Source organism: Schistocerca piceifrons, chromosome 2 (assembly GCF_021461385.2).
Source record: "Schistocerca piceifrons isolate TAMUIC-IGC-003096 chromosome 2, iqSchPice1.1, whole genome shotgun sequence".
Taxonomy (NCBI): domain Eukaryota; kingdom Metazoa; phylum Arthropoda; class Insecta; order Orthoptera; family Acrididae; genus Schistocerca; species Schistocerca piceifrons.
Genome location: NC_060139.1, coordinates 710626455 through 710643569, shown reverse-complemented (window position 1 = coordinate 710643569; position 17115 = coordinate 710626455). Strand labels below are relative to the sequence as shown.

Genomic DNA, 17115 nt, shown 5'->3' with positions numbered 1-17115 from the left:
CAAAAGCACCAGTGTACGCAATTTCGCACGCAAACAAACGTCCATAAAAAATTTTCCGTTTGGCTCTCTGAAGTTACGTACAAGAAATTATTAGCGCCCTCTATCTCTCGTGTTGATACAAGGAATCTAACGCCTCTGACGTGAATTTGAGAAATTTTTCAATAATCGTGCTTACACTGGACGCCGTTCAAGGATAGATACAACGCTCCTTACCTGCACATTTTTTTCTACGCTCGCTGGTGCTGGTACCTAAAGCTACAGCTTAGAAAGCCTCTTTAAACATCTGCAGTCGGTGTCTATAAATCATGACATTCCATGCATTCCATACCTAAGCGCACTTGCAAATTATTTGTAACACTAACTTAAAGACAATGTTGTCTCACCTTTGTGAATCTGAAACAAAGTAAACTGCAGGTATTCTGTAGAGTCCTAAAATTTTATCTGACAATATGAAGACAGTACAAAGATTGAGTCAAAAGCTGATCTTTCGTTCTTGAAATCGAAATAATTTTATGGACTTCGCCGAGTGTCCTGAAAGAAACTAACAGATTTTTGGCGTTTTAACAGAGGTAATCCGTTCACAGTATTTCCTATGTTTCAGCCAATTGATTGTGGATCAGAGAGAACCTTCGTAGCAGGGTTTATACGCCACGTCAATTTAATTTGTGTCGAAGGGTATCGGCTTAACACTTTTGGGTTGCTTTGGGCACTACTTACGCTGGTCAGAGCAAACATCGCTTCAGCTACCTCATCTATTACGGTACCCTTTCCGCGTCTCAAGTTTTGATGGTGTTTATCGACTTTTGGATTAGCCTACACATTCCATGCAGGCAACATACAGTTGCATACCGCAACGAATTTAGAACGAATATTTTGCTCTGTAACGGAGTTAACGCTGTCATTTTAGGAGGAAGGGGGGGGGGGGTGTAATACAGACAGAAATGCAAAATGCAACTGTGCGGGTGGATCATAAATCGCGTATGAGTAGCTCAGTAGTGGTAAGAGCAGTACCGAGAAAAGGCAAGGATTCAGGTTGGTATCTCGGCCCGACGTAGAGTTTTAATCTCTCAGGAAATTCCTGTCTTGTTAGCATTTAGATTTTGAACGTAACATTAGGCATAAGTGTTAACAAAAATGGTTCAAATGGCTCTGAGCACTATGGGACTCAACTGCGGAGGTCATTAGTCCCCTAGAACTTAGAACTAGTTAAACCTAACTAACCTAAGGACATCACAAACATCCATGCCCGAGGCAGGATTCGAACCTGCGACTGTAGCGGTCTTGCGGTTCCAGACTGCAGCGCCTTTAACTGCACAAGTGTTAACAGAAAGCATTAGTGCAAGAATCTACAGAGTAATCAATAACCGATACTTGCACTATCATGTCTGATAACGGACAGAAAATGTGGTTCTTATGTAAAGCAATTAAAATATGCAAGGAAAAAGAGAATATCAATACTGATGTTCGATTTTGTGTTAAATTTCTGTATAATTCTTATGATCATAATATAGCTTCCACAATACACAGTACTGAAGAAGACACTTCAGTTTGATAGATATTATGCTATTAATAGATGCTACTCTCAATCAAAATTACGTATGCTGATATATGTGAAATTTGGATTTATAAATTCCATCGCGGCAATTTTTGATGTACAATAATTACACTAGTTGGAACATATGATTCAAGCTACGTAATCTCTCAAAAAATAGTTTTTGTGGTTTTCCGTTACGTATTTTGATTGCTTTAGATAAGTAATACCTTTGCTGTCGGTTATCACACATGACAGAACAAAAATCGGTTATTGATTACTCTGTAGATTCTTGTACTAATGTTTTCTGTTAACACTTACGCCTGTGTTATAGTTCTAAATGCCAACGAGACTGGAGTTTCCTGAGAGATTAAAAATGTATACACGAAAACAGTAAGGGAGTTAATGTTACCCTCTCTTAGTGTTGCTGCTGTGATACCGTATCTGCTCTTGAAAGCCACGTATGAAGTTAAAATTACGCAAAGCACTCAATGAGGTTTTTCCTTACGATACTCATGACAATGTTGACTGGAATACTCTCTTTCAAATTCTAAAGGTGGCAGGGGTAAAATACAGGGAGCGAAAGGCTATTTACAATTTGTACAGAAACCAGATGGCAGTTATAAGAGTCGAGGGACACGAAAGGGAAGCAGTTGTTGGGAAGGGAGTAAGACAGGGTTGCAGCCTCTCCCCGATGTTATTCAATCTGTATATTGAGCAAGCAGTAAAGAAAACAAAAGAAAAAAATTCGGAGTAGGTATTAAAATCCATGGAGAAGAAATAAAAACTTTGAGGTTCGCCGATGACGTTGTAATTCTGTCAGAGACAGCAAAGGACTTGGAAGAGCAGTTGAATGGAATGGATAGCGTCTTGAAAGGAGGATATAAGATGAACATCAACAAAAGCAAAACGAGGATTGTGGAATGTAGTCGAATTAAGTCGGGTGATGCTAAGGGAATTAGATTAGGAAATGAGACACTTAAAGTAGTAAAGGAGTTTTCCTATTTGGGGAGCAAAGTAACTGATGATGGTCGAAGTAGAGAGGATGTAAAATGTAGACTGGCAATGGCAAGGAAAGCGTTTCTGAAGAAGAGAAATTTGTTAACATCGAGTATAGATTTAAGTGTCAGGAAGTCATTTCTGAAAGTATTTGTATGGAAGTGAAACATGGAAGATAAATAGTTTGGACAAGAAAAGAATAGAAGCTTTCGAAATGTGGTGCTACAGAAGAATGCTGAAGATTAGATGGGTAGATCACATAACTAATGAGGAAGTATTGAATAGGATTGGGGAGAAGAGAAGTTGATGGCACAACTTGACCAGAAGAAGGGATCGGTTGGTAGGACATGTTCCGAGGCATCAAGGGATCACCAATTTAGTATTGGAGGGCAGCGTGGAGGGTAAAAATCGTAGAGGGAGACCAAGAGATGAATACACTAAGCAGATTCAGAAGGATGTAGGTTGCAGTAGGTACTGGGAGATGAAGAAGCTTGCACAGGATAGAGTAGCATGGAGAGCTGAATCAAACCAGTCTCAGGACTGAGGACCACAACAACAACTCATGTCAACTTTCTCACATAGGTGATATATAAAGCAGTGAATCCCTGAAAATTGTCGTAAATGCCAGTCACTTCTTAGTTCGACTAGTTACATCGTCCATCTCCATTTTTATTCAACATCAATAAACTATTCTTACAGTTTCACTCTGAAATGTTAATTCTGTTTTCTCGCCTGATTTTGCGTTATATACAGGGTGAGTCAGGAGAAATGGTACATGCTTTGAGCGGTGATAGGATTAGTGGTTCTGAGCAAGAAAACGTTGTGTGGACATATTTCCTATTCCGAATGACCGCGCGAGATGGCGCAGTGGTTAGCACATTGGACTCGCATTCGAGAGGATGACGGTTCAATCCCGCGTCCGCGCATTCTGATTTACGTTTTTCGTGATTTCCCTGCATCGCTTTAGACGAATGCCAGCATGGTTTCTTTGAAAGGGCACAGCCGACTTTCTTCCCCATCCTTTCCAAACCCCATGAGACCGATGACCTCGCTGTTTTGTCTCTTCCACCAAATCAACCAACCAACCAACCAACCTATTCCGAATGATTTCCGAGATAAGTCAGATTTAATGTAGGGGGCACGTATGTCGATTGGACAGATGCCAAAAGTTAGCACATTATTTAGTCTTCACAATGAAATTTTTGTCATAAATGTAAGCTCAGATTGTTAAGCTCTATATCAACTTTTTTGCTAACTTGTATGATGTAACAACCTACCCCACTATGGGGCATCTTGTTACACTATATGGGGTTAGTTGTTACATAATAATTAAGAAAAAATATATTTTTGGTTCCATAACGCAGATTTATTTAATCATTAGTTTTAATGCAAGAGGTGGTAACAAATCATAAAACTTGAAACACAGTACTAATATTGACAAACGGTTATCATTAATCTGATGAAGAAATATCAAGTTCATTATCAGAGCTACAGTTTTTACAAATAAAGAAACTGTCATGCTTGGCACACGTATCATGTGCCCACCTTTTACATTTTGTGCACTGTAGCCATGTGGTTGGTGGTCTTGACAGAGAGTATGGTTCCATACACTCAATACACACGCAGTCGTCTTCCTCATCAGATGATTCTACGATCTCACATTTTCGTTTCCCCGTTTTTGCTTTTTTGTTTTTATTTTTCGGCGCCAACACCAGTCATCGTCTTGCAGGTGTCTTTTGTCTATTTGCCTCAACTGTCAATGCTGCTTTTACTGGTGAATCAGTCAGGATAGCACTCATTCGTTTATTTCTTCCTACTGTTTTCTTGCGGGCAGGAGCTTTCGGGAAAGGCCTCAGTTCTTCAGGTGGCACATGTGTGTGTATGGAGTTTGCAGAACCAACTGTTGAGGTGCAAGGCGTCGGACTTGATTCCACACTTGTTGATGTGCTGGGAACGCCATCCCCTACTGAGTTCGTAGGAGACACAGAAAGCAGAGTTTCATCTTCCCTGTATGGGCGGTCCGTCGCGGCAAAGGGCAAAAATTCATCGTCTGTAAAAATTTCTCTGTTAAATGGCGATATTCCAGTCACTTGAAATCGAGCCTTGATGTTCCTTGGCGTAGAAGCGCTAAGCAAAGATTGTTTAACTATAAATGGAATGTCATATATTGTCATAGTGTTTCCAGCATTGTTTTTCATCCACGCATCTGATGCAGAGTTAATATATTTTTTAAATGGGCCAAATACAGCTCCGTCTAAAGGTTGCAATTTATGAGACGTATGTGGCGGAAAAGAGAGGACTACCCCGTTTTCTTTGGCTACGTCCAACACTGAAATATCAAGGTGCGATTAATGGTTGTCCAAAAGAAGGAGAACCGGTCGCTCTCTTGTAGCCCTGGAATGATTAATGAATTGAAGCATGAACGAGCGAAAATCTTGCACTGTCATCCACCCTGACTTGTTTGAAGACCCTGCGCTACCTTCTGGCCCATTTCGAAAGAAATAATCCCTTAAGTTCTTTCTTGGTAACACGAAGAAAGGCGGGATTGAGTTTCCAGACGCTTTTACTGCCAAGGCAACAGTAACTAGAGTTCTTCTTTCAGCAGACGTTATAGAACCAACTTGTTTAATTCCTTTCCTTGCCACAATTTTGGCGGGCGTTTGTACCGTGGTGACGGCAGTCTCGTCCACATTATACACTTCTTGACATTGAAATTTGTATCGATCATAAACTTCACTTAGATTTGTAAAAAATCTACCTACGTTGTGCTTATTGCAACTTGTAGCCCTTCTTAGGCTGGTAGCTTCTGGTGTGCGGATGGAAAGCGTTTTCTTTCGTTTGAGGAATCCTCCAAACCAGTCAGTGGAAGCTAGTTCTACATCGCTCCAACCAACGGGAAACTTGACATTATTGTTCACGACATATTGAAATGCTAGACTCCTCACTTCCTTCGCAGAAAGTCCATAGTAGAGCTTAGCAGCTTTCTGAATGTATTCTTCCAGCTCTGCTTCTTATTCGTCTGAGAAAACCTGCCGAGATCGCTTATAACCAATGTTTGGCACAAGCATCTCTCACGATTCTGAAAGTAAGCAGACAAGAAAAATTGTAATTGGCTGTTATAGGCTACGTTTTCCTGCGCGTATTTGTTATGTCAGAAGAGATTAATTTGCTTAGATATATTGATGTATTTGCACGTTATATAACACCAATAATCTACAACGCCACAGTTGGCGACGCTGACAATGAAAAACAAGCTGCCTACCTCCCTTTTGTTGATTGCATTCGCTTGCAAAACCTCTGCAGCGTCATAAAATTTATATTGTACTTTTGGGCAGCTTTCCGCAATGAAGAAAAGCCACTTAGAACTTCATTTGCCGCTTCAGCATATGTTTCCTTGGGAATAGTGCCTCTGTCAGTCTTCTTCTTATAATTACGCCATTATACCTGTAGATAGACATAATTGCTTACATTAAAGGAAACAAAAACTCTTTGGGGCAAGCTGTTACACCGTAACAACTGACCCCATGCTACGTCATTTTCTCTTATTGTCGAAATCAACAATATAAACTTTTTGTTTGGAAGTTTAACGTATACTACTACGTACCTGAATGTTGGACGCTGATATGTTGCAAAATTTAAAATGAAATCAGCAATTTCCTGTGAACTATGAAAAAATTCAGACAGACTAAAAAAATTACTCCAGCACAGGAAAAACATGTTTTCTGTCACTAACGCCTTATTATCAACTGACGGCTGATATAGGTAGGATGGGAGGAGGGGGTCTCTTAGTGCTACCATCTGGCGGAGCAACGAGTAAACTGCTCTAGCGCGGAAATTTTTATTGTCGAGTAACAACTTGCCCCGTGTAACAACTAGCCCCGGTCTCCTCTACATTGTTTTTTATTTTCTGTATGACTCAACCGTTGTTATCGTTTACAACGCACCACAGTAGTGTAGAGGAAGCCGAGACGAACGATTTGATACGGGCTCTTGTGGTCTATCAAGTCGGGAAACTAGTCCTCGAAAACTACCTAAGCTACACCGCGTGCGCCTCGCGCGAGATTTTCGGGATTCCATGCTCTCTTCGCGCAAACTATTAGCCCCAGAGAAGAAATGCAAAGGTCTTTTTTTTGTAGGATATTTAATGTAGTTTAATTTTTAAGTGATATTAAATGTGTCCTGTTTCGGAAACCATTCGGAATAGGACGTATGTCTGTATGAAGTTTTTTGCTCAGAATCATTGCTACTATCACCCCTCGAAGCATGTACCTTTCCTCCTGACTCAACCTGTATTGCGACGACCTAGGTATCATAATCACCAAGCCTTGTAGTCGAGAATGAGGTTTGTAAAAACGAAGCGCGCTGACAACCACATCCTGAATACCCAGCACTTCCTTATAGCTGCCACAGAGCGTAACTTCCGTTTCCACTTTCGTTTTGCAGCCTCTTCCTCAAGAGCAGCCTGTGGTGCGCCTAGAAGAAGGCCTTGTCAGGGGCTACGCTGGCCTCACCGTCTATGGCTTCCCGTACGTCAGTTTCTCTGGTATCCCTTACGCAGAGCCTCCAGTCGGACCACGCAGATTTAAGGTAAGATAATGTAATATCATTCCAAAAAAATTATGTAACTCTCACTTACTGACACTTATGCTGCTGTGGTAAAGCTATACATCATGATAACATGCCAAACACCTTCTATGTAAACATTAATAAGAAAATGGGACTGAGCATAGTTTTCTTTTAATTATTTAGACCTACATCATTAATTATTACACCATGATTACACTGTAGAGAAGCAGTTTGTAATATTGGCACGTCTGTGTGGAGACCATCGGTTGCTTGGAATCTTATATCCCGGCCTAACGGCGTTTCAGACTCAGACTATGTCATCAATATCGACACAGTACAATCACTGACAGATGCAGCAGCACGCCCTAGGCGGCTTTCCCAACAGGTAAAGTGCTGCCCTCAACTACGGCTCAAGGCCAGTATGAAGGGTGTCAGAAACAGCCTCAAAAGCTTGCAGTGGTGTTACAGCGTTGGTTGTGCTGAGAAATAATTGTTAAGGAAAATTTCCGTTGATCTGTTTCCTAGTTAATTAGCATTGAAGTTAGCCAATCAGGCGGCTGCGCTCGCAAATTCAAGAGATTCGTCAAAGACGTCGCCAAACCTGTTCTTTGTTTGGTTTCCTAGAAACCAACAACAGAACGATACAAAAATTGGACATGGGACGGTAATAAGAATCGAACCCGAGCCCAAGGCTGAGCAGTCTCGTGAGCTATCATCTGTGCTATGAGAACAACTGACACTATATTGTATCTGGCAGGCCACTTGAATTTGCGCACGCAACGGCCTCGTTGGTTAACTTCAATGCTCATTAACTTGGAAACGGCGCAACGTATCTAATTTTTTTCTTAACAATTATTTTTCCAGCACAGCCGACCCTGCAACACACTTACATTCTTTTGAGACTATTTATGACTACCCTGTATAAAAACCTGGATCGGCAACGCAACAGCACTTCGGATCTGCAACCTGCTTGTGAGATACCGTGAAATGATTGTGCAAAGCCTGTCGTTGCGTGTGGATTGGTTCAAATGGTTCAAATGGCTCTGAGCACTATGGGACTTAACATCTGTGGTCATCAGTCCCCTAGAACTTAGAACTACTTAAACCTAACTAACCTAAGGACATCACACACAGCCATGCCCGAGGCAGGATTCGAACCTGCTACCGTAGCAGTCGCGCGGTTCCGGACTGAAGCGCCTAGAACCGCTAGACCACCGCGGCCGGCACGTGTGGATTCAGATACGCATTGGATTCTCGTGTTGAATGTCTTGGATATAGCGTACGATGACTTGACTTTGACCCCCTGACTTCAGGTTAAACTATATTATTCTGTTTGGGGCTGTTGGAGACGTTAACTCAATACGGTCTGATTACGAACTTGTACACTTGTTGTACTGTGAAAGTGGAATATGAGTACTCGTCACGTTCGGAGTAGAATACTTCATAGATCAATACAGAAGACGTCTAAAAATCAGTGCAAGACTGATTAGTGTGATATCTAAAATTTACAAGACCAAACGAATGGCGAAAGATTTAGTTTTGGTTTCTTTGTGTAGGTGGTAATCTGATTACAGTTTGTATCTTTTGGTAACAGGAGGCGGAGCCTAAGAGACCATGGGACGGCGTGCTGGACGCGTTGGAGGAAGGTTCACTCTGCGCGCAAGTGAACGATGCGGGTGTCTACCTGGGCAGCGAGGACTGCCTCTACCTCAACGTGTACACACCGCAGGTGAGGCAGGAATCCATCCACACTTAATGTACTGTCTCCCATCTGTTTACATACCTCCCAGAGATATCAATATAATGATTTATCACTTACATCAACTAGCACGCTCTCAAATGACCATGCAGATATATTACAAATTACTGAGTGATTTCTTAAGGGCAGGTTTTCGCCAACATTCAAACATTTCCCCATGATCGTATAGGCATCTCAAATAGTTCCACACGCAGATTAGATCCATTCTACGGAAGGTTCATGTGTAATACGACAAACGCACACAATGTAGTCCCGTTTATTAAACGAGTGAAAAACACTGGTTAACTAAACTTACATTTGGTAATCAAGACGCGTTTGTGAGACATAGGTCCATCATCAGGTTACAGTCTTGTTTCTTAGCTCGTTAGTATTTCTCTCAGATATGTTTCAGAACTGTAACACACAATCATGGAAATGGCTGATCAAGTGTGAAGATTGTCCCGCTCTCGGTAAGCTTCGCTAGAGGTCCTGATACTTCACCTTCTGACACTACAGCTGGACGTCTTTTTCTCTGACGAGTACCACAGGAAGAAATCAATAATTAGCGGAAGAAAACACTAACCATCCATGCTGCCGGAGACCGGGACGGCCATTTGCGAAAGCTGAAGTTTGCGACGGATGCATGACCATTCCCACGGCCTGGTACGAGTGGATTCGTGTTCTTCCTGACGTTCTGATGGCGATGTCGTGGATCCACGTTTCATTAATGTCTGTTTCTGTGGTGTCACCACCAGACACCACACTTGCTAGGTGGTAGCCTTTAAATCGGCCGCGGTCCGTTAGTATACGTCGGACCCGCGTGTCGCCACTATCAGTGATTGCAGACCGAGCGTCGCCACACGGCAGGTCTAGTCTAGAGAGACTCACTAGCACTCGCCCCAGTTGTACAGACGACTTTGCTAGCGATGGTTCACTGTCTACATACGCTCTCATTTGCCGAGACGACAGTTTAGCATAGCCTTCAGCTACGTCATTTGCTACGACCTAGCAAGGCGCCATCCTCAGTTCCTATTCTGAACAGATAATATTGTGGCTCATGTACCGTCAAGAGTGACGTTCATCATTAATGGATTAAAGTTAAGTATGAAACTAATTACGTCCGCTTTCTGAATTCTAATTCCTTGTCATGTTCCAGACCTCACGTCAGTATAGTTCTTCCCTCCTCACGCCAGCCAGCGTGAGCTAAAACGCGTGTATTTCGGCCTCCTCTAGTAACACGATGTTGGCTCTTCTGCCAACACTACAGTTTCTCTTTCTCCTCCTCGATCCACAGCATTATTAGGGGGGAGGGTAGCAGGACACTTTCGGCCCGGAGAAGATATGATGCTGATATAAAAATAATGTACTTTTATTTTTATTTCGTTGGTAACTGTTACACAGAATTATACATTGTCAACCTGAAATGTGCAATACTTCTGCATACGCCACTATTTAAAGTGATTGTGTCGTAAGGAGTTCTTTCAAAAAGGTAAACTGGAACACTGTTACAGCTTAAAGTTGTTTGAAGTTAACAGGTTATACAGTCTTATGCGACTGTAAACCTATATAACCTACGTAAATTGTAATACTGTGACTGCGGAAAAAAGAGGCCATGGAACAACGAAGGCAACATGTATTAACATTGTTTCTTTTCTACACTTAATCGCCAACCAAATATACAATGTGTGAAAATCGTGTAAGGAGTCCGCAGCTTCATTTGTAGTACGTGCGAAATAAGGATTGAAAGCAGCCACGCTTTTCTTGAAAGTAACCTGCGTGAAGAGCGAATAGAGACTGCAACAACAGATGAAAGAATCAAGCAAGTCAAAAATATCTTATTGGTGGTCCACAATATATGGAACAGCCGACTTTGCGTTTTACGATTGTCGAATTAATGAAAAATGCCAAAAGCTAAAGGAAAACGAATTTCCGAGAACCATTTGGACTGCTTTCAAAAGAATTTAGCTGAATTCATGCTTCAAATTGTTGTTGTAAATGATATCTGAGTTCACCACTAGGGGCCAGAAAAGAAACAGCAATGAAAGTTGTGGGAGGAATCCGGTAGACTAACACGAGCAGAGACGAAGTGGACTTAATTTGGCGTAGAGGCAGTTATTGGATAAAATCATTATTTATTCTTCCTACTGCGTTTTCTTCTGTGCTCACTCATCTCATCTTAATTTTCCTCATCTCTGAATGTCTTTTATGCTACTGTTTCCTCAAGTTCTTCCGCCTCTTCTTCATCTCTCTATCCCCACACAGCCATTGCTCACACAGAAGCGTAGTAACCAGTATAATTATGCGTATTATTGTCGTCTTCACAGAGAAATGTAAACTGTGGTTATTATCTGTTCTAGCTATTACACTTTCTACGCTTTCAAAAATTAGAGATTCAAGACTAAATATGAAAAATCTATTCTGAAAGAGTTACGTCTACAAAATGTGTGATAAGTAACACTATGTAACAAGAATTTGTCAGTTCAACAACACTTTCTGATTAAAATTGACCTGCAGAACACAAAATGATGATAATTTTGCGAAAATAACAATTATTTTTTAAATAATGGGGATATCCTTGTTTTTAAAAGACCTAGATATAAAATATTTCGTTCATTTACTTCGATAAATAACCAGTAGATATCACCCAATGCCGTGTTGGTTATAAGTTTTCTTTCTATTTCCTTCGTTAGTACTGTAGGTTACCGCTAGATAATACTAAAGTGTATTATTATTCCACTGCTTTTTAGGTTATTATGTGGAGATTTTAAAATGACTGGACTCTTTGTAGGACTTCATAGAGGCTTCACAAAATAGTCATGTTTCTCCTGTCTTTGGTATAGCAGAGAAACAGCCAAAAATTGTATTAAGAAAGAATGGCCTGTGAGAGAATAGCTAATTCTAGGCATAAATAACTTACTGCGAGGAACTCTTGCACGCAGGAATAACCGGCGCTACCCTCCCTGCATAATAAATTGGGATTAACTAATCAGTTTCTTAATGGTTTGGCTAGTGATTCTGCAGCTCTTCATTTCATAATATAAATGGTTCCCCAGAAGTCTGATGCAGAAGTGAAAGGAGAAATTTTTACCGGACCCCAAATTTGGCTCATTTTGCAATAAAAAAAATCTGGAGGAAACACTGACTCCAAAACAATGTAATGCATGGGAATCGTTTAGAATACTGGTGGATGGGTTACTAGGCAAGAAGTGAGAATTACGTAGAACATATAGATGCTTTAATTCAAAGCTGCAATGTCTTTGGATGCAGAATGTCAATTAAAATTCCCTGCTTGCATTGACATAATGATTTCTTTAAACAGAAATTGGGACACGTGTGTGAAGAATATGGTGAAGGTTATCGGCAAGACACTCGGTCTATGGGAAAAAGATACCAAGGAAGGTGGGATACAACTATGATGGGGGACTATGTTTGGGCTAAGTGCTTGAAACGAAGGGATCAACATAAACGAAGAAGCCGATTTGATATTCATTTTCGATTTAAATTCTGTCCAAACTAAAAAATATCCCTTTATGATGTTTGTTGGGTGTTACAAGAACTGCTGTGCTTGTAAACATTTATTTTTTATTTATTAGCCTGTTTGTTGAACGCAATAATTATTCATGTTAAGCTCTTGTGTAGTGGTCTTCAGACCAAAGACTGGTTTGATGCAGTTCTCAATGCTACTCTAGCCTGTGTGAACCTCCTTATCTCAGAATAAGTACTGCAACCTACATCCTTCCGAATATGCTTACTTTATTCATCTCTTGGTCTCCCTCTAGGTTTCTTATCCTCTGACTTCTCTCCAACACTAAACTGGTGATTCCTTGGATCTCAGAATGTGTCTTACGAACGGATGCATTCTTTTAGTCAAGTTGTGCTACAAATTTCTTGTCTCCCCAATTCTATTCAGTACTTCCTCATTAGTTAGATGATCTAATCTTCATCAGTCTTCTGCAACAGTGCATTTCAAAAGTCTCTATCCTCTTCTTGTCTTAATTACTTATCTCCCCTGTTTCGTTTCCATCCATGGCTACAGTCTAGACAAATACGTTCAGAAAAGACTTAAGTCTGTACTTGATGCTAACATAGTTCTCTTTTTCAGAAACGCTTTCCTTGGCTTTGGCTGTCCACATTTTATATGCTCTCTAGTTCGGCCATCATCAACTCTGCCAAAATAGCAAAACTCATCGAATAGTTATAGTGTCTCGTTTCCTAATCTAATTCCCTCAGCACCACCTGATTTAATTCGACTACATTCCATTATGTTTGTTTTGCTCATCTTACATCCTCTTTTCAAGATGCTGTCCGTGCTCTTCCAAGTCCTTTGCTGTTTCTGACGGAATTACAATATCGTCGGCAAACTTCAAAGTCGTTATTGCTTATTCCTGTACTTTAATTCCTACTGTAAATTTTTCGTCGGTTTTCTTTACTGCTTGCTCAGTGTACAGATTAAATAACATCGGGTTCAGCTACGACCCTGTCTCACTCCTTTCACGACTGCTTTCCTTTCATACACTTCGCCTCTTATACAGTGAGATGACAAAAGTCATTGGATACCTCCTAATATCATGTCGGACCACCTTTAGCACGCCGTAGTTCAGAAACTTGATGTAGCATGGACTCAAGAAGTCGTTGGAGTCCCCTGCAGAAATATTGAGCTACGCTGCCTCTGCAGCCGTCCATAATTGCGAAAGTGTTGCCGGTGCATGATTTTGTCACCAACTGATCTCTCGATTACGTCCAATAAATGTTCGATGAGATTCGCATTGTTCGATCTGGGCAGCCAAATCATTCGCTCGAATTGTCCAGAATGTTATTCAAACCAGTCGCGAACAGTTGTGGTTCTGTGACATGACATCGTTGTTTGGGAAATACGAAATTGATGAATGGCGGCAGATGGTCTCCAAGTAGCCGAACGTAACCATTTCCAGTACATGTAGACGGAGCCCACGCAATTATGGAGCCACCACCAGCTTGCACATCTTGGGTCCATGGTTTCGTGGAGTCTGTGCCACACTCGCACCCTACCATCAGCTCATACCAACTGAAATCGGGAGTCATCTAACCAGGCCACGGTTTTGCAGTCGTCTAGGGTCCAACTGACGTGGTCACGATTCCAGGAGAGCCGCTGCGGGCGATGTCGTGCTGTTAGCAAAGGCACTCGCGTCTATCGTCTGCTGACGTAGCCCACTAACGGCAAATGTCGCCGCACTGTCCTAACGGATACGTTCGTCGTACATTCCACATTGATAGTTCCATAAAATTTCGGGCATGCAGCTATATAAATTTTATTCTTCTTCTGATATTTCGGCTCTATACCGTCCAGCCATCTCTAGCTATCTTCCGGCTCACTTTAAAGATGTCTGAATGATATATAGCGGAAATATCAGAAAAAGAAGTGAAAATTATGCGTGTGCACACCATAAATCTTGTGGAACAATCATTGCACTACGAAGATTTGAAGATGCACGCTCCACATTGATTTCTGCGGTTATTTCACGCAGTGTTGCTTGCCCGTCGGCACTGACAACTTCACGCAAACGCCGCTGCTCTCGGGCGTTAAGTGGAGGCCATCGGCCACTGTGTTTGTGCGTGGTGAGAGGTAGTGCCTGAAATGTAGTATTGTCTGCACTCTATTGACACTTTGGTCTCGGAATATTGAAATCCGTACCGATTTGCGAAGTGTAATGTCCCATGCATCTAGCTGCAACCAGCATTCCGCCTTCAGAAATCTGTGATTCCCGTCATGCGGCCATAATCACGTCGGAAACCATTTCACGTGAATCACCTGAGTAGAAATTACAGCTCCGCCAATGTACTGTCCTTTTATAGCTTTCGTACGCGATACTACCGCCATCTGTATATGTGTGTATCAGGATCACATGACTTTTGTCACCTCAGTGTAACTGCTGTCTGGCTTCTGTACAAGTTGAATAAAGCCTTTCACCCTTTGTGTTTTACTTTTGCTACCTTCACAGTTTCAAAGAGTATAGTCCAGTCAGCATTGTCATAAGCTTTTTGTGAGTCTACAAATGCGTAGGTTTGTTTTTCTTTTAGCAAACCTCTGAGGTAGTTTAGTTTTTCCGTTCTCCTGTAGTGAATTCGTGTTAGTATATCGCAACCATGACTTATTAAACTGATAGTCCGCAACTGCTCCCTTGTAACTGAATTACTAGATTCTTCTTGAAATGCTGAGGGTATTTCGCCTGTCTCAAAGATCTTGCATGCCGGATGGAGTAGTTTCTGGATATTAGTAGCCCTGACAGAATGGTGTCTTACCTAGACGGTTTGTTTCGACTGAGGTCTGTCAAGTTCATCTCGCAATCACATCTTCAATCTGATATTCATTTACTTCCTCTTCCCTTTTCACTCGTATAATAGTACGTGGCAAGTTCATTTCTCGTGTATAGCCCCACTATGTATTCCTTCCACCTTTTCCTTCTTTGTTTAGTGTTAGGTTTTCCACCTGAGCTACAAATATGCAGCTGATTCTTTTCTCTCCAAATCTCTCTTTAATTTTCGTATATGCGCTATTGGTCTTCCCCTAGTCAAATATGCTAATTAGTCTATTGTCAGTAAAAGCGAATATTTTGAAATAATACCTAAAATATTGATTTCAGAAAAATAGGTTTATATTCTTCATCAGCACGGCAGAGATACATATAGAAAATAAAAACATGCGGATAAGCCGCGCGGAGTGGCCGGGCGGTTTGAGGCGTCGTGTCCCGGATTGCGCATCTCCTCCCGCCGGAGGATCTAGTCCTCCCACGGGGTTGAGGGTGTTTGTTGTTCTTAGTATAAGTTAGTTTAAGTGGTGTGTAAGTCTAGGGACCAATGACCTCAGCAGTTTGGTGCCTCAGGAATTCACCTACACACATGACGATAAACATCAAGTTGTTTAAATTTTGTTACTGTGTGTAATGTACTGACAAAACACGAAGACTAGTTGGGCAGATGACCTCACGGCTCAGTCTCGGAATGATATGCATTTCCATATACACCTAAAAAAGCAACTTCCTGCTACGTTTCACTGACACATTTATACGCCTACGATGTACATAGCCACTTTTTTTTATTTTGGAGAAGTTGTCGAGTTGACAAGTGCTATGTAATGTCCTATATCGCCTGCAGCTGCCGAATGACACGGACTCCGCCGACCCCCTGAAGGTGATGGTGTGGATCCACGGCGGCGGCTTCGTGCAGGGCGAGGGCGGCCGCACGCAGTTCGGGCCGGACTTCCTGGTCGAGCGCGGCGTCATCATAGTCACCCTCAACTACCGTCTCGGCGTGCTCGGTGAGTAGGCTAGCGGGCAGGCAGCACGCTTCACCGGACCCTGCTCATCTGCAGTGGTCTAATTTACGAGGTCACGGAAAATTACCCTCGGCCTGCCAGTGAAGGCAGGATTTTTGTCGATCAAAACGAAAATATTTTTACTCATAGTGCTTTCTCAGGGCAATATACACTCTCGGACAAAAACATAAACGACACACCACGATGGAATTATACATGTACTGACAAACAAATGATAACCATTTCAGAAAAATTGGATGATTTATTCAAGAGAAATAGATCCCCAAATTGAGCTAGTCAGTAACGCACCGGCCCTTTCGCAAGCAATTATTAGGCTTAGGACTGTTTAACAGAGTTCTTGGACATCCTCTTGAGGGCTATCGTGTCAAATTCTGTCCAACAGGCGCGTTTGATCTTCAAAATCTCGAGCTGGTTGCAGGACCTTGCCCAAAATGCTCCACACATTCTCATTTGGGGAGATATCCGGCGACATTGCTGGCCGAAGAGTGATTTGGCAAGAACGAAGACAAGCAGTAGAAACTCTCGCCGTGTGCGGGCGGACTACATCTCGCTGAAATGTAAGTCCTCTTCATCGGGCACTGACGTTTATCAGCCACAAATTTATTCCGATGTGAGAATAAGTGAAGGTGGAAAAGAAGGGTCATGTTACAACAAATCGTGCTTCAACTCTCTAAATTTTTCCCTGCCCGAGCTTTTTATAGTGCACTGCAATTATTATTTGCAGTCACACGATTTTGTTTATACTTCAAGTTCTGTTTTGCAATTAAAGTCGTTCGTTGGCTGATTTGGCAAAACATTTTTTTCTGTTTACACCGCTGCTAGAAGACGGGAATTTCGTTGGTGTTTACCTGTGAGGACTCGGAGCACATAGGATTCCTGCGTTACACGTATCACCACATGTAGTCACTTATAAAGTCTCCGATCATTATCGATCGATTTCGGTCTTATCGACAAGCATAAAGTACACAA

General features: G+C 41.8%; 1 protein-coding gene across 3 annotated transcripts in view; it reads left to right on the top strand.

The window, feature by feature from the left end:
- The window catches only part of LOC124776568 (acetylcholinesterase-like), a 200990-nt gene that overhangs the window by 127425 nt on the left and 56450 nt on the right, over window positions 1–17115 (top strand). For all 3 annotated transcript variants that reach the window (XM_047251609.1, XM_047251611.1, XM_047251610.1), the window contains exons 2-4: window positions 6974–7117; window positions 8691–8825; window positions 15966–16128. In XM_047251609.1, coding sequence (XP_047107565.1) covers window positions 6974–7117; window positions 8691–8825; window positions 15966–16128 — 442 coding nt within the window. The remainder of the gene's footprint in view (window positions 1–6973; window positions 7118–8690; window positions 8826–15965; window positions 16129–17115) is intronic.